Here is a 24,276-nt window from a genome sequence, read left to right as displayed (position 1 = left end):
GGAACTAACTTACTTAAACGTGCATGCGTCACCTGTTCACGTCAGTGAAAAAATTAATTTGTTTTAATTTGTAAACTCCTGCACCTTCATTTCACTCTTGTTCATTAAAAGCACATTGCACATATGTTTTTTGGGATGATTTTTAGGAATCAAGCACTTCTCATGTTTGTTATTGAGACTGTCTGAAAACAAAGAGGACAGGCAACATGATCTTGAGATTAGTTAGTAAATTAGAAAAAAAGAATTTCTAAAACCTTTTTTTTTTCTGGCTCCTCTGTAGTTATCAAACTGCCAGCACCAGAGAGGAGGAGGAGACACTGTGCAGCTGCTGACTGATATCACAACTGTGTGTGTGTGTGTGTGGCAGGGATAATTATGTTTACCACATAAGATTCAGTGGTGGTATGAACTCATAATTTGTATTCATATTTTAAAAGAAAAGATCCTCCACTATTGGAGGCATTATTGCCGTTGCTAAGTGTAGCAGTTTTTCTGCTTTTTTAGACTTGTAAAGGGGGAGGAGGCAGTAAGTGTACGTGTTCTAAATATTCGAGGGTTGACATTTGATATTGCATAGTCCAGTGTGACTTTGTGGCTGGTTAGTATCTTTACCTTGTTGTAAGCAGTGTTGGGGAGAAACGGAACTCATACTGTATGTATGAGGAACTGTATACCGTTACAGTTGACTAGTAGTATGCAGTTACTTTGTTGAAATAAATGGATTGCAGGGCGATCTTTTCCTGTTTCATATGTGAGGCTATCCCCTCTCAAATTTTGGTAATTACACGCATTGCCGAAACCCAAATAAAACACGAAATGAAAAGCTCTAATATAAGGGTCCTGTTAATTTTGGTGGCGTCAGTTACACAATGGACCCGAAGCCAGCACAACAGAACCAGCAGTCAAAGAATCGACCTCCAATCTAAAGAAACATCTGGAAGTAAGTTCTTTTATTAAGAACTTAACCATTAGCCTAGTTCAATTACCTTGTTTTAGTTGTGTTAGCTACCTGGGCTATGTGTGACTTCAGTGTCTTCAATGTACTTTTGCTGTGTGATTTATTACTATTACTGAAGGCTTCTCGCCACCGACCTAACATTGTTTGCTGGCGTTAGCTGAGGTTAGTTCATAGACTGCAGGCGGTTAGAATTGATGGATAGCATTAACAACCTGCTAGCTGCAAATAATCATGCATAGTTCTAAGAGCAGTCTATGAACTAACCTAACAATGTTAGCTCGGTAGCGAGTATCCTTCAGTAATGGTAATAAATCACACAGCAATAGTACATTCATGTAGTTGTAGAAAAGCATGACAATATATTAAGTAATCCAAAGTATTCAGAATACGTTACTCACACTGAGTAACGTAACTGAATGCGTTACAAACTTCATTTTGGGGCATGTATTCTGTAGTGGAATACATTTTAAAAGTAACCTTCCCAACACTGCGTAAGTGGCTTTCAGTCACAGCAGAGGCCATCACCACTGGAGCAGCGAGGCTTGTAAAAATGTTGGGGGCGGGTGCGTGGAGTCAAGTCTGGGCATTCCGCGTTAAATCGGGACTGGGCATCCAAAAATGAAAGATGGCAGCCTCCTTTGGTTTTAGCTTCATTTTTGGGAAATGACAGGAAGCAGAGGCACATATGCAGTCTATGATTAAACTACCAGGAAAAGATGAGTAATACATTTTCTGTGGACCTTTCAAGTTGAAACGTGATGATTCACATTTATAAATTGCTAGATTGTGTTCTTCTCTTTCTGAATCAGGTCTTGATTTGCTCCACAGCCCTCATCCAACGTATTGCAGCTCACTAGGCTATGATTTTAGCATTTTATACACCAGCATAGTTAGAGCACCTGCACCCCCACCTCTGGCACCGGTTTGTAGTGCAAAATACAGGCAGTCCCGTACAGAAGAAGAGTGAATCATCTCAGGTTTAAGGTTTCTTCAGGAGGAAAGGAGAAGGAATTTTAAAGCTCTTGAAAACTGTGATTAGCATTTTTTCCACATTTTCTTACCTTGATAATCAAAATAAAAAGAAATAATCTTTAGACTAATGAAAGATGAAAACTTGTCTTATTTTATGGTACCTTTAAGAGGTAATGTAATTTTGCTATACAGCAAGGTGAAACCAAAACATTCACACTAGTTGCTGTGCTATGTTTTGTATAATGTGAAAAGTGTAAACTTGTGAAATTCAGCTTTAAGCAAAGAAGATGGGGTGTTAATTTTGCAGGCTGTCTAGATGTTAGCATTACATAAGACGTGCTGTAGGAGGCAAAGTGTGTGTCACTCTTCATGGACAGGGATGAGGAGGTCTAGAGACAAAGCCCGCCCTCCCACCTCCTTGCCTTCAATCTCACTGGCGAAGGTTCCCTGTTCCTGTGGCAGAGTTCATTACAGGTTACAAACACTGCTGCTTTGTCCACATGACTTGGAAATTTCACTCTCCCTCTCTGCTCATCTTCATCGCCGGAGACGGGGCGATTTAAAGTGTGTCCTCTGGATTAGCTGTCTTTTCCATCACAGGGTTGTACTCCAGTTTGTAGCATCCAGGGAGGAGAGGTGCAGCGTAACTGAAACAATGCAGCATCTAGCCAGAGAAGCAGTGTGTCTCTCTTTAAAAATGAAGCCCGCTGTCGGTTTTACACGAGTTGGATCACATTTCTCCACGCAGTCTGCTGTCATCAGCGATGATAGCACTTGTTTACTCACCCTGCTAATTTTATGTCTTCGCGAATGCGCATAAGCCTTATACGTAACTTGAAGTCGTGTATATGTGTGAGCATCAGGGCATTTAGATTAGGCAGTAGACATGAAATTATAATGAAGATTTTTTTTTTTTTTTTTCCTGCCTCTTGTGTATCATCACATATTCAGTGCTGCATTACTAATAGTGAAGCGGTAGAGCAATCTTAACATAATTAAAATTTCAATTTGGACCCGTAGTTAAGGTTTCTCTGTGTAAACCCCTGGAGTGGCATTCTTTAGGAACAAGATTGCAGTTTGTTCTGTTCACTGCAAGACAAAATTAAATATTTTTCCCTTAAAAGCAATGCAAGCTCCTAAACCTTGATCCAGGATTTCACAGGTTAGTGGGTTAAAGACAGGAGATCAATCAGAGGCAGTAGAACAGAAAGAGGCAGCTGTTTTGTTAGTTCCCTCAAAAGACCTAAAGCTGTTTGTTGCACTGCTTTTGTTGGTCAGAAAACATACCCTGCATTAGTGCAATCCCAGGGTGATTTCTTCAGACTCAGCAAGATGGATGGGTTAAGGTGGGGGGGGGGGGGGGGTTGTCCCCCCCCCATCTTCTATCACAGTTTTTTCCTCCCTCAGTGTCTGGTTAATAATTTGTGCTTGGAGGAGGGATGAAACACCCCCTTCATTCCTCCTCGTCTCTCCCTTAGTGTAGAATCGCACAAAACACCACAGTACCTGCAGAGCACAGCTAACTCAGGAGCACTGCTGCCAGTTTCAAATTCTGCCTTTTCAAGCACCTACCACTCGTCTCATATTGCAATAGTCTGTCTTGGCTGATTTCTGTTTAAAGTGCAGGACTCTGCAGATAAAACTCAGATGATACTGACTGCAGTTCATTTTACTTCAGTATTTCAGGTGCTATATTTGTGAATTATTCAGACTCTCTCTTAGTAACAGCAACAGGTTTCCTCTTTTCATGTTGCTGTGTTTAACTGGAGATGCATATTGTATATGATATCCCCCACCCCGCCAGACGATGCTGGCGGCTTCAGTTTGTTTTAAACTGTGAAATCCAAAATAACAAACACCTCAGCTGGTGGTGCTTGAAGTTAAATCTCCGCTGGTGTATCATCGTCCTGTTTGCTTTTGCTTGCCGTCTGTGCACACACATGTACAAAGAAAGTCAATATGTGGTTTCACACTCTTTCAGCATTGTTAACACAGTAAACATCAACTACATATAGCAAATATGAAGTTCTGTAAATATGGATTATGGTTTCATAGCATTAGCATAAAAATATCGAAACCTGTAAACAGTATTGATTTATTTGGCCTAGATGGGTTTTTTGTTTGTTTGGATAGGTTCTTATTTAAAGGGAATAAATTAAAATCGATCGTGACATGCCCATACTCATATGTATGTTATTGATGACTGGACTAATTTCTTCTGTCTTTTTGATAGGCCACACAGACCACTCCAAAGTAACAAGAAGTCTTTCTTCTGCGATTTTATATAAAAAAATAAAAATAAAATAAAATACTCAAAAGGTTCAGATGAAGTTAACATGAAGCTTCATAAGTCCTGAACACATTAACAGGGTTTCAGAGTTCCTCTTTTATATCTTGTGAGTCTTTACTTAATGAATCCTTTATTTAAACAGGTAAATGGTAAATGGCCTGTATTTGTATACAGGCCACACACAGGTGATGGCAGCTACATTGTAGCCACAGCCACCCTGGGGCGCACTGACAGGGGCGAGGCTGCCGGACACTGGCGCCACCGGCCCCTCTGACCACCACCAGTAGGCAACGGGTGAAGTGTCTTGCCCAAGGACACAACGACCGAGACTGTCCAAGCCGGGGCTCGAACCGGCAACCTTCCGATTACAAGGCGACCTCCCAACTCTTGAGCCACGATCTCACTGAGATCAAAATCCACTTTAACAGGCTCTAGAAAGTATGAGCCCGGACAAAACATACAAGTAAGCACCATTCCCCAACTCTCTGTGAATGGTACTTATGACCATTTGCATTTCTTTTTTTCCTGACCTCACAGCCCATGTTCGTTGGTGGTGCTAGTTTCAGTCATTATGCAGATGTACTGTTTATAAGCTTGGGGAAACATGCAGTTGGCTGAGGCTGCGTCCACACTAATGCGTTTTCTCTCCGTTTTGGCCTTCCGTCCACACTGAGACGGCGTTTTAGAAATGCTCTCGAAAACGCAGACTTTCTAAAACGATGACACATTTTAGTCATGTGATGCAGTCATGTGACCAATTAAAGATGGCGTAGTGCATTATACAGCAGTTGTTTTGATTGCTCTAAAAAAGATTAATATCAGTTTGTACATGCTCCAGATAGCTTTTCTTCAAATTCTTTAATTCTCACTCGCTTTTGCGCATGCGCAGCACTGGAACGTAAGCGTTTTGGGCCATTTCAACGTGGACACACAACTCTGTGAAAACGACTGAAAATGCTAGTGTGGACGTGGAGCGTTTTCAGACGTAAACGCAGTTTTCAAATCTACCCGGGCTAGTGTGGGCGTAGCCTGAGGAAGTCACTTGGGTGATTGACGAAACATTTCTCCCACTGAAAACTCTACACCCAGATGAACAGATGAGCATGGATCAAGACACAAATACACACAACTTTCTTTCACTTAAAGTGGTGCAAAAACAGTTGTACTAATGATCAAGAAATCTGTCTGCTCTTCATGTGCCTGGACAACCGTTCAGAACCCCGTCAGTCTCAGTGGATGTGCTGCTGGGGACCCAGTAAGTGCTGTGTTGAGTTTGAGGTAGATTGGATTTGGCGGTTCTCATATTTTGGCTAAAAGTTGTTCTCTGTTCTTAGTGTTTCCCCCAGAGTGACTGTAGCCACTGTGTGTGTGTGTGTGTGTGTGTGTGTGGGGGGGGGGGGTTGGGGAAACACACAGAGAGATGATTGTTTGCTTTATTTTAGAGAGCCATTGGCATTAACAGTCCCCAAGCCAAGTTAATTTTGCCAAACTGTCACCTTGACCCTAATGTACTTCGAGCTTTAACCCGAGAACCAAGAATTAACCTGCAAACAGGCCTTTGAAGGAGTGTTAAAAAGAAGAGCTGGCTTAAAAAGAGGGCCCAACACTCAAACTGACTCTTACAAAAATAACTGGCCATGGTTTTTTATTTGTTTTTGTTTACTTTGGCCTTCATATTCCTCTGACAAAAGACTTGAATCACTCACTCATTTTGTTTGGATGAGCAGTTCTCCAGAATGCTGCAACCCACAATCTGCCCAATCTGCACAGCCACGTTTTGAGTAGGCACAATCACACACAGATTCAGCAAGTGTGTTACATTTTTTTTTTCTTTTCTTCTTTTAACAGCAGCTTTAGGATTGTCTCAATGTGACACTTTTAGGTAAACACTGTTGAAACTAGTTTATTTTTTGTAGCTACTATTTAACTCTCCCTGTGTTAATGTTTAAAAAAGAAGATAAGCTAAATCGTTTAACTTTAAATCCACTTGTTTCAGTAAAGTAAGAACTGTTTCACTTTGATCGTGTGACGTTCATGATATCATTATAATATTTGACATCCCACACTTTAAAGATTTAGCCATAGTTTACACATGACATAAAGTGGATATCCGGTGCTGGTGAAAGAGGATCAGCTCTCCTTTACGTTGTGCATACACAGATGTGGTTTGCTTTTAGGGTGAGGATCGGAGATGCATATACACGATTATCAAAAGGAAGCCAAGACAGAATGGTAGATTGAACAGTGCTCTTCCTATTAGCAGAAGAGAAGCATTATTTTTCATCTGGGCACTAATCAGATTTTGATCTTCAGTTTGTTAATTGGATTTTGCATTTGGGAATAAAAAGCAATTTTAGCCGCTTGAATATTTGTAACATTTAGCAGTTTTCAATTCAAGATCCATTCACTTAAATTTGGACTTTTTTTCATTTCCATTTGCACAATAAGTATAACAAAACAGCATATTTATATATTTATTTTTGGCAGTTTTGACAGTTAGGCAGTGGAATGCTTACAAAAACAAACGACGATTTGTTTTTATTTTTCTTTTCTAGCTGATGACAGGTGGAAGGACTGACTGCTGCAGTTCACCTGTCACACTGTAACACAGGTGTCCTAGGGCAAGCTCAGAGAGTGCAGAAACCTTCAATGGAACAGAAAGGCCACAGGTCACTTGAGCGCAATTTTCACAATAAATATACCCTCAGAAGCTTTCTGACGTTTCTGGTTTTAAGCAAGAGGTGTCAGAAAAACTAACACAAGGATTGACTGGTCTGTAACAGCCATGTGCTGATAGCAGCATTGATCCATTTGAAGTTGTCTCCTCATCATTGTGTAGAACGATTTGGGTTGTTCACACACTTACAGGAAGTTAGAGCTGGGACCGTTGTAAGATAGGTTAGGTTCACGGCACTGATGTTGTGTCTTAGCAGTAATAATTGTGGTTAGTACAATTTGCAAAGCTACATCTCTAAGTCAGAATCCAGTCTAGATCCAGTGATACAGTAGCGCTGTGGAGTGCTGGTTGTTGTCACATAGCCAGCTTGTGGAGGACTGGGTTAGGAGAGGGCCAAGAGACTTTGTTTCTGGAGGACCCGGGCTAAATAACTTTTAAACGATCTGAACCGCAGTGCAAAATTGCAGGTTTGAATTAGTGGCTGTGGGAGAGGAAACTCACCAGTGATTTGCATTCGTAGCTGACAGATTATGTCTGCCATGATTTGCTTTCCTCAGAAATTACCTGAGCGTCTGCTTGTAATGCTGTTAAATCTGCATTTAAGGTTATGAGTGCTGCTGCAAGAAATTAATCAACGATTCTCAGATGCAGCAAACAGATTCTGTCTGCCATGGATTTCATTCTTATTAAATTATCTAAACTTTGTCAGTTTTCTAAAAGAGACCCCTCTCCACCCAAGGATAACAGATAAAAGCCTTACTGTTGTTAAAGTAACACAGACTTCAAGAAAGCTATATATGCAAATCTATATATTATGCAAATAATAATTTGGTTACAATCAAGTTATATTATGATAAATGTAATCAGTGAATAAAATTATTTTTCTGTACTGCTGCTGAGTGATGTAACTGCAGACAGGCTGTATGAGTCATGGTTGGATGTTGCAGACATGTCTGGGCTTTCCCAAGAGGAGGGAGAAAGGGAAGTAGGAGTTTGTAGAAGCTATAAAGCTAAACTGTGGACTCGCTTTTTGGATTTTTCATGAAACCATAAGGGTTTAAACCTGTTTATAAAGTATTGTTACATCTTTTTTTAAATGGTTCTAACAGGTTCTAGGCCACCAAAGTAGAAGCCTAGCAATGCATAAAGTGTACATATCATCAAGGGGTGAGCTGCCGTTAACCGGTGGACTGGTAACTGTATTCAACTAACAGGGCTACTCAGTTGAAGTGTGTTACCAGAGGATGCAGGGTAGTCACCTGGACATGTCTCCCTGTCACAAATTTAAATAAGTTTCTCGCAGTTCGTACTAGGATAATAGACTTGGACTTCCTATACAGGCGTAACTGGGATCTGTCACTGTGCTAATGTTCAGTTCCTGAACCATCAAAATATGGCCTGGTTCTTTTAAGTGACCAATCCAGAGTTTGTGCCCACTCTGTGTGGGTGGGTTGTTTTTTTTTTGTTTTTTTTTGGATTAGTTGTTTTTTCTTTCTGGATTTTTGTTGGATTTTTTTATGTGTGTGTGTGTGTGTGTGTGTGTGTGTGTGTGTGTGTGTGTGTGTGTGTGTGTGTGTGTGTGATGTGTGAAATACAGTGGTGTCATTCAAGTCATATACTAAAGAGATGGAGCAGTGTTGGAGTGGAGACCAGTTAAAGATGGTTAAATGTTATAATAACCGCAGTTTCTTGCTTTCTCTGGTTATTCAGCAGTTAAACAGTGCAGCAGGACCTATGCAGCCCAATCAGGTCCCCCCCAACCAGAACTTCATCAACAGAGCCCCAGGTCCTATTCCAGTTTCCCACGGCAATGTCCAGCAGCAGGTAAATAAATGAACCCTCTTTGTGCTGGCTCGTCTGCCCGTTTTCCCTCATCAGATTCCTCCTGCACTGCCTGATGTTGACACCTGAACTGCCTGGGATTTCTGCATGCGTTGCTGCTAACTCTTTCCTCCACTGTTTTTTCTTTTTTTTTCTTTTTTTTCCCCTCACACTTCCACCACTCTTCTCCACTCCCCCTCCCTCCTTCTTCTGATCTGACCAGTCTGTGGTGGTGGGCATGCCCCCTGTTAGTCAGGTCTCTATGATGGAGGAGCAACAGAGACAGAACAACATGGTGAGACCCAAAGTAGCTCTCAACTTAACCAACATGTATTTACGTTGTTCACAAGGGCTTATAATTATAATATTAGAATTCAGTTGTAGGTCTTACTGAGCTACATCGATTATAATACAATATATAGTATAATAAGCTCCTTGTGTCTTCATTCAAAGCTACCTTACAATTGCATCTCTTGTCCTGAAAATCAAGAAACATTCGTTTGTTTGACGGTGTCAGGAATCTTGTATTCAACCTTTTTCACACGTGCTGCAACATTATCCAACATACACTACATGGACAAACGTCCTTGGCCACCTACACAACACATTGTAATCTTGTCTGGGACTTTGTGGCTGAATTACTATAGCTCCTAAATGCTTTCCCTTTCCAGTGAAAACTCTCAAATTCAAAGATTAAGAGGTGTGACCAAATAATTTTGCTCATACAGTACATGAGAATTCAAAAATGCAATGAGGCTCCCTCACTTAAACCACATGGAGTATATCCAGTAGAGTGAATCTCTGCAGAGGACTTTTTCCTACATTGTGACGACTGTGGAATTTCCCCCAACCTGATTCTTTTATGATTTCTCTTACATTTATGTGTGAAAATGTTGATAGCTATTTCTCTCAACCAATTGCTCAGCATCAGCCTGGTGTGTAGCTAATTTACATGGACTATATTTAAAAAAAAAAAAAAAAAAATTGAGGTTGACGTCACCTGTTGGTTTTAGACTCAAATTTGAGGCCTAATTTTTAGCTTTGTCAGTTTTTCTGAGCCAGGAGTGATTCATGCTATTCATGCTAAGCAAGGCTGGTTTTAGTGCTGTTTCTTTGTATCTTAACAACCTTTGGAGCCAGCCTCATGTGGCCACTAGAGGAACTGCACATTCCATAATTGCTTCATTTTTCAGCTGCTTGCTAATTTCCTGTCACAGCATGTGTGCTGATGTTTTAAGTTCCTGTTGAGTACGTCTGAGACCGCATGCCCTTGATGCTAAATAATACATTAAACTGATGACATGCATGCATATGTTTGTGTAATTTAATGAAATTGATCTTTTATTGTCATCTGAAGGTTTTTAGACTGTAGTCGCCAATATCAGACTCCAATAACTCCTTGTATTTGTAGTTGGCTGGGGATCATATTTAAGGTACCCCAAGTGTGTAAACTGAGATTATGGGTCATCCACCCAGTAATTTGGAGAGCCAGAACTTATCTTATTTTTCCATTTTTAGAATAAGTGCAGGTCAAGTTTAACTTTTCTTTTTCTTCACTTGAACCAAGTGAGTGCTCAGTGAGCCTGCACAAACACTGCTTTTTTTTGTATGTGACAATGTTGAATTCTAATTTGTCACACCACTGCAGCTGCTATTAACTGTAGCATTGCTTTCAAAAATAGCAGTGTTTGTGATTACTCTAATTAATATTTAGGCTTAACTCTTAAACTGTGTGGCGTTCCTTCAGATGACAATGAGAGCTGCCGGACCAACCAATCAACAGCCGCCCGTCAGTGGCGCTCCACCTAATCAAGTTCCGACTAGCGGACAAGCCCCGCCCCAGGGTCCCATCCTTCGCCTCACAAATCCAGGAGCCAATCCACAGCTTCGCAGTCTCCTTCTCAGCCAACAGCAGCCAGTAAGAGTGCACCAGTCAGCTGTTCGAATGAATTACCTTGTAGTAAATGCTTGATTCTGAAACTGTTGTGTGTCTCTGTCCTTGCAGCAGGGTGGGGTGTCTCACATGCCAAGCATGATGTCTCACCAAGGTTTGGGACAACAGATGGTCCACCAGGCCCCAGGAAGTGGGGCTCAAATTCAGAGCCAGTGGAGGCAACCCATGACAGGTCAGCAAGCATCCCACAGAGAGATGGAAAGAGTTCACTAATATTTGACTCAAGTAGGCATTTAGAATACGGGTCAGGAAATGTGCTCATTGAAGGATATTAAGCTTGACATCTAAAGAAAATAATAACTTTTAAAGGTCACATTTCTAGAAACTGACAACAAGTTAGCAATTCTTGTTTTATTCCATTAAAGATATTTCTGCAGACTTTTATTTTCAAAGCAAATTTTAAAGCCACCAAAGCAGCCATCTGTATCTAACAAAAGTTCATGGACTTGTTAAAGTTGAAGATTTCATTCAAGTGTGTGTTTGTGTGTACTGGGCAAATTTTGATTCGTGACATTTTATTTTTGTGCACATTGATTGAAATGTTCTGGTGCATTAATCTATTGATTTCAAACTTTAAATGTTTTCATTGCTTAAAAAAACAAGAGCAGTCAGCCTCTGCTGAGCCTGAAAATTCCCTCAATGCCACGCATGAGCTGAGCCCATGGAACCAGAAGGATTTCTGGGTCCACGTTAGTTCATATGATATGTTTTTATGATAGAAGTTCAAACAGGATGAACGTGTGCTTCATTTTTCTTAATGCAATTTGATGTGTTTTTGTGAAAATAAGACTAGAGATGTCCAATTATATCATGTCTGCCAATAGAATACTTCACAAGATACCCGGAAAAACATCTGGATAGACTCCAGAAAGTTAATTACATAATCTTCTTGGCAGAGGTAAAACGATGTTAAATTTTGGTAGGAAGTGGCGTGACTCAAAAGGTTGATGAGGAGGGCAGAAAGTCTGAGCCGCAACATGGAGAATCTGGCCATTTTTAAAAATAAAAGACCCAGTAGAGATTAAATGTTCTGCTTCTGAAATGTTCCTTTTATGATGTGAAGCTGTGAGATGAACAGGCTTTTTGGATCATGCTTTATAGGGATATGTCCATTGTCTTCCATGCAGTGTAATGTTTATGCCACAGCTGGTAGGGCTGTGCGATATGACCAAAATCTCATATCCCGATATAAGACATTTATCGTCCCGACAACGATATATATCACAAAAATTTAACATTTTGTGAATCTCAGGCAACTCGACTCGCGTGAAGTATTTTCAGCTGGGCGGCGTGTACCTGGAGTCAGGTGTTACATAAGTTGAAACGGCCGCAATTTTCTTTGAGTATTTATTACACGGCATGCTGCGGGGAAAAGGCTGTTCTAAGGTTTATTTTTTAGCACCTGGCGGCTCTTTTTAGCTTCTCGTCCGTAAACGTTCTGCATAGTATTTCACGTGATTCAGTTTATTTTGAAAAATCAGGACAGAATCTTCAGCTTTATTGTGAAAGGTCTATGTGGAAAATAAACAAGTGGACGGCAGAGCCACGCGATGATTTTACCGTCATTGTTGCTAACGCCAACGCTTGAAAACAGTGGCTTGTCCGTCCGTAGTGTGGCTATATTAAGTATAAGACAAAGAGAGAACTTAAAGGAATTCTACAGTAACCATCAAAACTATGGAAAAATATTGCCGTAAACAGTTTATTTTATGACACCACAAAACAAACGATAGCATAATATGAAACGATAGACATTTTCATATCATCAGCCGATATATATCGTTATATCGAACAGCCCTAACGGCTGCCCTAAATGAACAATATTGGTAATTACCAATATCATTTATGTTTCTACAATGGTTAATCCATTATTTTTTTTAATTGCCCAAACAGAATTATTGTTTGTATTCATGAATTTGCAATTTTACTGACCTACAAAAAGCAGAAATTTTTTTTTTAAAAAATTATTAGTTTTCTATCTCAGAGAAGTGTAGTGTGCCGGCTCGTGAATTCAGTTTATTATTTGCCTAATAAATAACAATATAAATGACTTTTTTTTTTTTTTTTTGACAGAAGTATTCGTGTTTTTATGAATTTGTAATTTACTGTAGAGGTTTAGTGCTTTATTATTGACTCGAAATTACACAAAACACTATCGTAATCTAGTGTTTGGGGTAACAAATTACTTTCTATAGGGAGTAAATAAATTAAATGTGTTGCGTTTGAAAAAGTGCAGAGTAGACATGGCTTTTCTTTTTTAAGAGTACTGAAATCCAACACTTGTTACACCCTCTGAGAGTATGGATTGATTTTAGTCACTGGTTTGCTTTGTGGTTTGATATGCACGTACTGAAAGTAATCAGAAAAACAAACAAAAACAAAGCTACGCTTGCAACAGAAAACACAGCCGCTGTGCAGTCGTCCCAGTCTGAACACTGTCAGTGCCATCAGGCAGTGCACGTGGATGGGGGTGTCAAAGATTTCCCTGATGATAGAAATGGCTCCATATACATAATCTTTGTCTGCGATTGCCTGTGGTTTGTTGTTCATGTTTTACTTTGAGAAAAAATAAAACGGAAGCACTTGGCTTCGAAATCCTGCATGTCTGAGCCAATACATTTTATTGCAGCGCATAAACATTTTAGCTCACTGTACACAGTAAGTACCTTGATGTTTACTTATCTCAAACAAAGTGTCTCTAAAGTAGGTCTCTGTAAAAAGGAGAACAAATGCAGTGCCGCAGCATATTAGTTCTCACTATCCTGCTTTAAACTCTTAACTTTTTCTCTCCGCTTCGATTTTTAAAGCGTTTCCAGAAACTGTCTTATCCTTTCTTCCCATCCCAGGTCAGATGATGATGTCTGGAGCTCAGAGAGGAGCCGTCCCGCAGCCCGGGATGCCACAGGTCTCGAGCATGATGGAGGATGAAGTCCTCATGGATCTTATCTGATGGAACTGGGCTTTCGATTTGAATCTGGGCAGCCATTTTTCAGTTTCGACACATATGTCTGCTCTGTCGCTTTAATCCTACAAATGTTCAACGTAATTAGGAAACAAGTCATAAACTTTTTTTTTTTTTTTTTTTTTTTTTTTTTAATTACAGGACTGAGTCGCTGAAGTTAATTAGGGGCACACAATGTGAGCATTAGTTTTTCATGTAAATGTTCAAACCATCAGCACGCTAATCCCCCATACTACACACAGGATAGAACAAGCTATCATGCTTCTAGAAATTATACTAAGTTTTATCATTGAAATGGAAACCTGTGTTTTTTTGTTTTGTTTTTTTAAATTAAGATTTTTTTTAATTATTGATCATGTTGTTTTATGGAGATGAAATAAAGGTAAACATCGTATAAGACCAAGTTGTTTGTGATTACAAAGAGGTTTTGTTGTTGATGAGTCCGCACTCCTACCACCACCCCCGTGTGAACGCCGCTTGGACTCTTAAGGTGGGAGAGAGTGAGACTGAAATAGACACAGTAATAGATAGTTCGGTGTCTTTTTCTGCCAAATAGTGTCACAGTGTTAATTTTAACTACTCCAATATGTTGTGGAACCATAGAGAGTCTCCTCGTGCCAAGTAGTCCTACCAGATGGCATCAGTTGGCCATGTTTCCCTTGGCATAACGTACAAACAGGCTGGCCGCATGCGCACATGGCACGGACTCCACATATATGCCCACAGTCTGCTTTCGCATCAGTTCTATTGCATGTGAGTTAAGTCCTGTACATCGACAAACACGGGCCTGTTGTGCACCTCGTGGTGGCACGGGCGCTGAGAGAAAAGGGAGAATGACGCACCTGAACTTTTCAGTCTCTCACATATGTTTAATGACATATGTCAGTTTATGCAGTCCCCCCACCCCCCAAAGAATGTGGACACTGTGTGTACACACTAACCAACAGGAAATGATGTCAGTCCCTGTCACCTGGGAGACTGAGACGGTTGCTAAGATACCGTGACAGTGGGTTCTTGTTTCTGAGCTTTTTCCTCAGCCCCGCTTTCACATGGACTCGCACAGATAGACACTAGTCCCTCAGTGGCTGGTGTTCATCCCTCCCATCCCTTAATCACTGGCCGGCCCTCGGAGCCCGGCTTAGCTTCACTTCATCTTCCTCTCTCCCTCTCCATCTCCATCTATCTGCCTCCATCTCAATATGGATCTATTAGTGCCTTTCTAGGCTCATAAGTTTTTCAGTATCCAAGTTATTAACAGCCAAATTCATTCATATGGAATAAAAATGGTTAAATGTATAGACAAACATAAGTTTACCAAATCACTACTTGGGGAGCTGATAGCCAAGCGGTTAGTACACGAACTACATGGACACAAATGCCATCAGCGGTGATTCCCCAGTTTGCTTCCTTGTGTTTCTTACTCGCGCATTTCCTGTCTGTGTCAGCTGGCGTTTTCCAAAAATTAATTTTACTAGTCATGCAAAACAATTGCATAAAATGGACATTTCCTTTTTCTCCAAAGAGATTACAACCGTCAACAAAATGTGAGGAAACTGCTGCTGTGACTTCATATCCAAAACATGATTTCTGTACTACGCTAAAGTTGATATAACTGAACATGAATTCTTTGTAGCACAAGACAGTGCAGTGAGAAAAAAATCTTTTTGTTTAAACTTAATTTAACCAGGAAAATTTTCAATAACATCCCAGTTGAACACTAAGCATCTGCAGGTAATGGAAGTAAGACTAAAGGGGTGAAAAAAGAAAACAAATTAATGAACCCACATGGTAAAATTCTCTCCCCTGGTGGTGAAAATATTGTATTACAAATTCATTGCGCTCATTACGAAAAGTACCTTTAAAATCAGCTGGAAATCTGCCCATGGTGTAACCCATCTTTCAACCTCTGACAGCTGGAATAGGCTCAAGCCCCTCCTAATTAATCAGCAGAAGAATATATATGGGTGTTATCATGTGACCCTTTACCTTTCATTGAGAATAATAAGTAATAGTGTGGCTGTCAACCCTTTTACAGCTTCTTCTAAGATGGAACATTGCAGAAAAAGTTTGTTTTGGTGTTTTCTGTGGTCATGAATAATAAATTAATAAATTCGGTTTCCCTTCCATGCTTGCACTGTGCAAAAAATGACGTGTGGTTCATTCAAATAAACATGATGCAATAAGGTTTTTTGACAGCCTTGCTGCATATATTAGCATATAAAAGAGTTATAATTAGATATTCTGAAAACCTTAACCTTGTATTTTAATACATTAAGGAAATTAACTTTAACACCAATTGGGAAAGCAATAATCACAAAGAAGCATTCGGTAATTAAAGCATTAAATCAATGATGACTGTCTTATACAGAAAATATCACGAGGGTTTTGGTGAGTTATTAGTTTAAGTCATGTTCCTCTTGCTTATGATGCAATGGACTAATTATCTGGCGATCACATGATGTCAAATTATTGCACATTTCTTTGCTTAAACACTAGTGTTGTGGTTTTAGTTTGCACCCCTCAGAAGAAGAATATTTGATGTTTCTCTTCTGGTTGTAGATGAAACTATACACCACCAGTGTGTCCTTTACTTAGCCCTGACAGACAATTTTTCAATGGCCAATTAAACATTAAAATATAATTCATTTAGTTGCAGAGCTAGACAGTTTGGTAAATAAAAAGAACTTCATGAGCACTGCAGAACTAGAACTAGAAAATGTGCAAATTAGTTCCTGGAGTGAAAATGAAGACATTTAATTGCACAAGAGCTTAAAATCTTATAATCACGGCATAATTAGGAAAGCTGCGTTTCATAATTATGGACGTGGTAACCCATGTACATCTACATTATTTCCTCGAGCTCCTCCTAGTAGTTTCCAGATTCACCAAGGAGGCTGTGTGATCTCAACCTCCATTAAACTCACCTAACTATCTATGGTGAACCAAACTCTGTGAAACTCAAATTCCTTCCCTTTAGGCAGTGCAAGTATGAAGGATGAAAGGAGATGAGTCGACTTCTGATCTCCTTCAAAATAAAACAGCAAACATTCAGGACTTCAGTTCAGGCGCATTTAGTTTAACGAGATGGGGAAAGCGGCCGTCACAATGGTAAGAGTGGCCTGACAAAGAGAACAAAAAGTATGGCTGACGTGTATAGCTTGATGTAGCTTAAGTAAACTCAGCACAGAGCCTGTTTGGTGAGTTATCTATGGGCTCCATAAATACCTTAAAGAATGCCACTATATCACAGTGCTGCACTGCAGCTTCAGATGATATAAAGCTCAGAGCATGCTACTTCTGAACTCGTCATTTTATTGCAAGTTTATAAAGAGATCAAGTGCTATTACAAATGCACATCCTATAAGGCAGCAACCAGCTCCCAACTCCAATGAGACATTCCAAAATTTTTGAGGAGAAGTAAATATTTAAAAGTGTAGTAAGTAACATTTTTCATGCATTTTTATTCAAATGTTAACTTGAAAAAGAAGACTTCCCTTGACTCTCACTTCTAAAAGCACCCAGACTTGTTTCTGTCGGTGCAAATTTGACTATTCAAGCTGACATATTTTAGGACAACAGGTGTGTTATATATACCCTGGACAGGTTGCCAGCCTGTTACAGGCCAAGCTCTGCGATGGGGGGTGTTTAATAAGCTTCCTGCAGCTGTTGATAGTTTGATCATTGCCAAGTTAACTTTGTTACCACGTACAGTCAGGTATACACTGTATACCACAGCCACAGCAGTCACAGCACCTCATACATGATCCTCCTCCTCGAGATTAGATATAAGCAGGTCTGAAATCAGCACCCACCGACCAATCAGATCTTTGCAAAATGCCATCGCCATTCCTTCAGACTTTTATTCATGCATTTCTGGAGGGTCAAAAGTTGCGCGCGTCTGTTTTTCTGGTGAGCGTAAGTAGTAAACATAGATTCTTGGACACAACTTTGTTCCTTGATGGGTTTTTTTCCTGTTTTCTACAAATAATTTTATAACACTTTTATTGTTCTACATTGACGCTTAGATCATAGAACACATGATGTAAGCCGTGGCTTGAATAGAATTTTTAACCTGCCGGGTGGGCGAGCACACAACATGGACACCCAAGTTTGTGAATGTGATAACTCTAAAAAGAAGCAACCTAGGAGTTTCAAATGGATACCATAGGTGTATCTACTAAAAATCTTGATCGAGTTTGAATCTCATTGACTTTGGCCTCAAGGTCATAGGTAAGAGATCAAGTTTTCTTGCATTGTAAATGCAATAACTTGAAAACAAGGTGATGTAGAATTTTGAAATTCATACCATATCTACTAGGAAGCTGAGGGGTACAATTAGCCACCACCAGTATTTTGTGTTTATTGTTTTTATACCCAGATGATTAAATTTCACTGCAGCTGCAGGTGAAAGAATAAGCATGTAGTCTATGTTTTGTGAATAATGATGTCTTAAATCCAACCACGTTTGATTCCTCAACTTACCACCGAGCTAAAAGCTTTGACATCGGCGAGCAAATGTCTGTTTTTAGCAATTTTTTCAAAGTGTGTTTTCAAATTTACGCAGTGTAAAAATGACAACGCTCACCAATGTCATGATTCAGACAAGCAGCTTCAGTGGATGCCCCCAATGAAATTACGTTTGTAATCCATCAGATTAATACATCCCACGTATAAATAAAAGAGATGATACGTGCTGATAAGTTTGTTTACTTACACAGTCTGCATTTTTACCAGAACTCTGTCTGGTCTTCAAATAGGTTAAACCTAATATAGTCGATCTTTTCCAGCATTCATACAGTGTGTTTTCAATACTACACCGCTGCACTGTGCTTGTCCTGTTATAGACACTGATACCGCTGATTTGTCTGCAGCAGCTGTGTTGCTGTTGGTCTGTATTCTGTGTTTTACCTCTTTATATTTTTCCATGATTGTAGTTTTAAGTCCAGGGCTAAGCTGTCAGTAGGCCTGTCTACAGCTGTGATTGGTCAGAAGCTGCCAAAATCACCCTTTTTATATGAACATGCTTCTACCTAGATTGATGAACCCTGGGTTAACTTATTAAATAGATAACCACCTTTCTAAGACCTGCCGACGTTAGGGTAAGTGAAGCCAGATAATGGAAGGATACGTGAACTTGCTCTGTGCAGTTGTACAGTACGCTTTTAAGACGTTAAGATTGTTTGATGTGTGGATGCGTACACCTCGGAGAGAGGATAGATGCTTTTGTCAAGCTGAGCAGTGTTGTCACACATCAAACCTTATAAAAATCTCATGTTCAGAGTGAAACACGTTTTCTCCGGGGAGATCTTATGTGACTGCAGTAAAAAGAAAAGTTCACGTTCTCTAATTCTGGGTCAAATGACAAAAACTAATTATATTAAAAAGAAAAGCCAAGCTTGTCAGCAGAAGTAACTAAGCTTTTGATATTCCACAACACACCGAGTACAGTCAAGTTTCCCAAAAATATGTATAGACAACAAAAAGTACATATGTGGTCCTGATCCTTTTTTAAATAATTCAAATAGTTGTTGTACTCCTTTGTAGTTCTAGTTTTCATGTTCCCCTCTCCCTGTCTTCATGCCTCAGTGTGTTATCTGCCTTGCAGTAACTTCCTGTTTTCCTCTTTTAGAGTTTTATTTCCTTGTTAAATCTAGTTGGAATATCGCATTGATGGAAATCTCTCTCTCTCTCTCTCTCTTTGAGATTATGTATCGCCTCCAAACACCCTCCTTCTGGTTGTCATCTACATAGGTTCCCCCTGTTCTGCAAGCTGTTCATTTACGTGCCCCACCCTCCCTCCTTGTTCTCAATTCTTTAACTTCTTCATTTCTATTTAGTACATGGGGATTTGCCAGCCCTGGGAGCCATCGCCAGTCCCCTTCGATTCCTTCCCCAAACCGCAGCTCAATTCATGTCAAAGCATTCACTTTTACCTACTAAAATGCTGTCAAACCTAAAATGAGGACGTGGGCCCAGCTAGTGAATTGTAACTGTGTGCCTCTTTGGTGTTGTGCATTTGGGTCTGTTTAAGACCTTTTGCTAAATTATCAAACAAGCAGCTCATAAATTCACCGTGCTCCGTCTGGCTTCTGGCAAAGCTTCTGTCACATTTACATGCACTGCTGAATTTTTTTTGGAGGGAAAGTTTATAACTAAACTGCCTATGGCCACAAGTGCTCAGCAAGTTCATGCAGCTTCTGGTCAAACATGTTCTGTAAAATAAAACAATTCATGCATATTTAGAAATATTTCTGCCACGTTTTGAATATCCAGCTAGTTTCCAGACATTTCCTGAAACTGTTGTTACGTTCCCCTGAGGGGTCTAGGCGGTGAGGGGGAAGTAACAAAAAGTGTCCGGGTCAGGAAAAGGAGTCAAGGAGGCAAAAGGGTTAAATTAAATAGTTTTATTGAAGTAGCTCAACTAAAAGAGACGGACAAGCCGCTATCACCATTTAAGGAAAACAAACAAAACTCAAGCGTTGGTCAATAAAGTAAAAAGTAAGTCAAAAAGAGAGAGCAGCTCACTAACTGCAAATACGGACATGCAGCTCACTAGCTGAAAACCACCAAAAACACAGCTCACTAGCTACAAACACTCAGACATACAGCTCACTAGCTGCAACCACACTAATGGCACTCTGGCCCAGAGCTCACCTTTCCCTGGGCTTAAATCTCTTTAATTACTGATGAGAGTCAGCTGCACAAAAGGGAAAGGTGGCACCTCAGGTAGAAGAGGTGGTGGGACACGCCCACACAGGCACCTTCAGGAGGAGGCCCTGCTAGGGCCGTAACACTGTTTAAAATTTGAGACAGTTTCTCAACTAGTGTTGTGAATAGTAGCACAGAGGTGCAGACGCTGGTAATGGCTCTGGGGAAACAGTTTGTTTTTGTAGAATTTCCATGTTAAAAGCTGGTCTTTTACAGTTACACTTTGATTTGATACCTGTTGCACCGAGGTGCAGTACTGTCATCTGACAGCAAAAATGTTCTGAGATGAAGCCACAGGGCAACTGGGGCTTCCCTGTGTGGAGTTTCTCCCTGTGCCTGTGTGTTCTCTCTGTGTACTCCAGCCTTCTCCCACAGTCCAAAGATATGTTTTTTCTTCTTCTTCTTTTGGTTGCTCCCTTTAGGTATCACTAAAGCAGATTGTCTGCCTCTGTCTCACCCTGTCCCTAGTGTCCTCTTTTGTCACACCACCTCTCTGCATGTCCTTCTTCACTACATCGACGAGTCGTCCTTCTACCATGCTTTCCCCCGTTCCTCTTTCTTTGTCTTCCACTGGCACCCTGTTGGCCAACAGCACTAGAGCCAGTTGGTGTTTCATCCCAGGCTCCAACCAATCCAGTATGAAAATGATATTGTTGATGATATGCATGTTTGATTAGGCAAAGATTTTAAACTGGATGCCCTTCTGATGCAACCGTGATACACCCTCAGCCAGGCGACACAGCCAGGATTAATCAGACCGCAACTTCTGCCCTGGCAGCTGCCCACAAATATCCACTCTTTGTCATCAGCCATCTTGACGCTTTCTCTGTAGCCTTTTTTCTCTCCTGTGATGCCAAGCCCAGTGTAGGCCTGGCAGAGCAACTGTCCCACGAAGCACCCAGAGAAGTACCTTGCCCTCCAGCCTTGCTTCTGGCACTCCTTGACCCTGCCACTCTCCTCCATATACTCATCTCCTCTTGGTGCTTTTAGCTCCAACACAATAATATTCTTTTTCGCTCTTTCTCCACCCTTTCTACCTGAATTGGATAAAGAATTAATCAAATGCATGAATGGACCCAGTTGTGTTTTCTGGGCATCAGAAGAAGAACATTTTTTCTTTGCATGCTAACTTTTAAATGTCCTTTTTGCGGTCCCCCTCTGCAGAATTGACCTTCTTCTACTTTAATTATATATAATTGTCAGGGACCAAGCAGTAAAGCATAAAGGACACCGGTGGTTTTAATTCAAAAAACGGGTTTTATTGACCCAAAAATATGAAAATATATTTAACAAAGCCAAAACTTAAACAGGCAGACCAATAAAAGAGGTCAACTCAACAGACTAAACTCAAGATAATAATTAACAAAACCTCAAACAAACATATGGTAAACTGACCTGCTGAAATGACACACAGGGGGACTTAAATACTGGTTTAGCTAAACCAAATGACACACACGGGGGAAAACAAGATGGCTGCCATATAACCAACTAATACAAAACATTTAAACAAACATGAAACACCCCCCAGGCAATGAAGCATGTGGTGCAATCCAATTAGGCTGTCAGCAGTACTTCAGGTCTCCCAGCCCTTTGCCACACCTTTTGCCAGACAGGAGGAGACACCAACCCCCAGGTAACTCAAACAAAGAAAGATGTATTAATATAACATAAAACAGAACTTTGACCTTGCAAGGTTAATATGTGTGCACGCCATATAAACATTGGAAGGTGTGATGGAAAAATGAATACATTTAATAAAGAAACGATATTGAACAATAAATAGAATATTTTAAAGTAGTGACTGTAAATTAAACTAAAGTGAATCAACGGGTGATGAGGTGTGGAGCTTACCATGTGTGGCATGCCATCACAATAATACATATTGTTAAATTTTGCATTTTAATGCCTTGTCTGGTTAAAATCACACTGCACTGTCCTGTGGTACAAATTGTTAGTAAAGGAAAGTACAACCTGGCACCATTTGGGCTTTGTTTGATTTTTGGATGTACAGTAACAGCAGCTGTTTCTGCAAGATTTTGTTGATTAGTTTAGTTCACTTTGGAATAGTTTAAACATTTTTCAAAAACGGGAAATTAAAACAAGTACCTTTAGAATGGGTTTCTTTAAAATACTGGCATATGAAAGTGGAACAAAGACACTGAATGTGATATGAAACGTGCAAGTTAACCATAAAACAACTCAGTGCTTTATACCGAACATTCCAATATCAAGCATTTGAGTAAAGATATTTTCTTTTGTGTGCCTCATATAGATTTATGACATTTGCATTAAAAAGACGATTACACATATTAAGTGCAGTTACCCTTACGTGCCGGGACACATCCTCACACACAGTATGCCCATTGTCTGTGCTGTTTGACCACTTTTTACTGCAAAGTGGTTTGGGCCTGAAATTAAAATGTTGATGGCTGGGTGACATTTTGGTTATTGCTGTCTGCGTTGCCACCGCGAGGAAAGCAGCGGACCAGTTTAAGGGCCAGTTTGGCCTGGCTATAAGCTAGAGATGAAGATTATACAGCATGGTGCAAGAAGTACTGCTCGGCATAATGGGGTTTATAGGCCTGTGGCAGAGTTTGCTTTACGCCCTGCCGGAGGTGGTGTTGACAGGAGCGAGAGACAGAAAGGCACGAGAGACATGTCTTATTATTCAGCCTCACCACGTAGTGCGAATGAGTTGCGGTGGTCATGTTTGAAGATGTGATGATGAGATTAGGGTGCATGTGGAGAGACGATGAGGAAAAGGAGGCAGGTAAGAGCAGCGTATAACACCTAAAATTGGATCTGTCTTCAGGAGCTTTGTGGTCGAGGTCCACTTGGCCTGGGTGTGGGAGGATCAATGTCTCCATTGAGCCCTAATGGATGCGGTTGCCAGATAGGGCTGTTAGTGATAAGGGAGGAGTATTAGCTTTAGTGTTGCAGATACAGGCTTGGTTAACTTCGTGTTTAAAGGAGCTTCTTGTTTTTCTGTGGGTGAAAGCCAAGTGTTTTATGGTCTACACTGCCATAAGCGTTGGAGCATTCAACCCTTGCTTGCTTGTCACGACAGCCAGAATGTTCAATTTGGTATCAAACGGGTTAGGATTGCAGCCTGTGGCGTGCTGTTTCGCCATCAGATACGGATCAGGGCTCTGTTAGGGCCTCGGAGGCTGCGAAGAGTTCAGTCTTGAGACAGCATGTGAGAAGGGAGCGGCAGGAGGAGAAAGGCAGGAGGCCTGTTCCCTACACCACCGGCATATCTGCCCCAGTTCCTCTCACCACGCCATTCCAGCGCAGTAAGGCGATGGCAGAGGTTTCACCCCGGCACAGCAACTACCGCCGAGGCCACAGGACCTAAACATAACCCAGGGCAAAGAGAGCGCCTGCACATCTCTCAACCAATATGCCAGCACAGCATAACACACAGCAATACAAGGCAGAGCACAGAAGGCGTGAGCAACCTCATCCACAGGGCAGAGGCAGAAATACTAGATGGCAAGCTTTTTGTCTTCATATGAGGCACATTAATCCTCACAGTGGCTCCCATCTTTATTCATTTATCGGCCTGTGGTGTCCACTCAATCAGTCAGTTAAAGTCTGGCCTGATGGAGCGAGCCCCGCACACCCACCACAGCGAGGGAGAGAGGGAGAGAGAGGGGAGGGAAGGTTATACTCCATACCATATAGCCTGAGCAGACACTGCAGTACAGAGATACAAACAGGGTGGGATGGGGAGGAAGAGGAGGAAATGTGAGGGGGCTCTTTTAAATAATGAGGCAAGGAGGGAGGAGAAAGGGAGAGAGGGGGGAGGTGAGACAACTGGAGGTGAAAAGAGAGCAGCCTTATATCAAGAGTGAGCGAGATTGAGAGGTTCAAAGTGAAGGAGGGGAGAGAACAGTCAATATCAAGAGCAAGCGTTAGGGAGAGATCCGGGACG

General features: G+C 40.8%; 1 protein-coding gene across 6 annotated transcripts in view; it reads left to right on the top strand.

Moving 5' to 3' along the window:
• med25 (mediator complex subunit 25) overlaps positions 1-14,033 on the top strand; it is a 31,600-nt gene extending 17,567 nt beyond the window's left edge. For 3 of the 6 annotated variants that reach the window (XM_026164148.2, XM_026164149.2, XM_080300751.1), the window contains 5 exons: positions 8,608-8,721; positions 8,942-9,013; positions 10,466-10,636; positions 10,724-10,844; positions 13,519-14,033. In XM_026164148.2, coding sequence (XP_026019933.2) covers positions 8,608-8,721; positions 8,942-9,013; positions 10,466-10,636; positions 10,724-10,844; positions 13,519-13,622 — 582 coding nt within the window. In that variant the 3' untranslated portion in view covers positions 13,623-14,033. The remainder of the gene's footprint in view (positions 1-8,607; positions 8,722-8,941; positions 9,014-10,465; positions 10,637-10,723; positions 10,845-13,518) is intronic. The other 3 variants (XM_026164152.2, XM_080300753.1, XM_080300752.1) reach the window with 3 other exon arrangements.
• The last annotated feature ends 10,243 nt before the right edge of the window (positions 14,034-24,276 follow it).

The sequence above is a fragment of the Astatotilapia calliptera genome, chromosome 4 (genome assembly GCF_964374335.1).
Source record: "Astatotilapia calliptera chromosome 4, fAstCal68.1, whole genome shotgun sequence".
In the NCBI taxonomy this organism is placed as follows: Eukaryota; Metazoa; Chordata; class Actinopteri; order Cichliformes; family Cichlidae; genus Astatotilapia; species Astatotilapia calliptera.
This window is presented reverse-complemented; position numbering and strand designations above follow the sequence as displayed.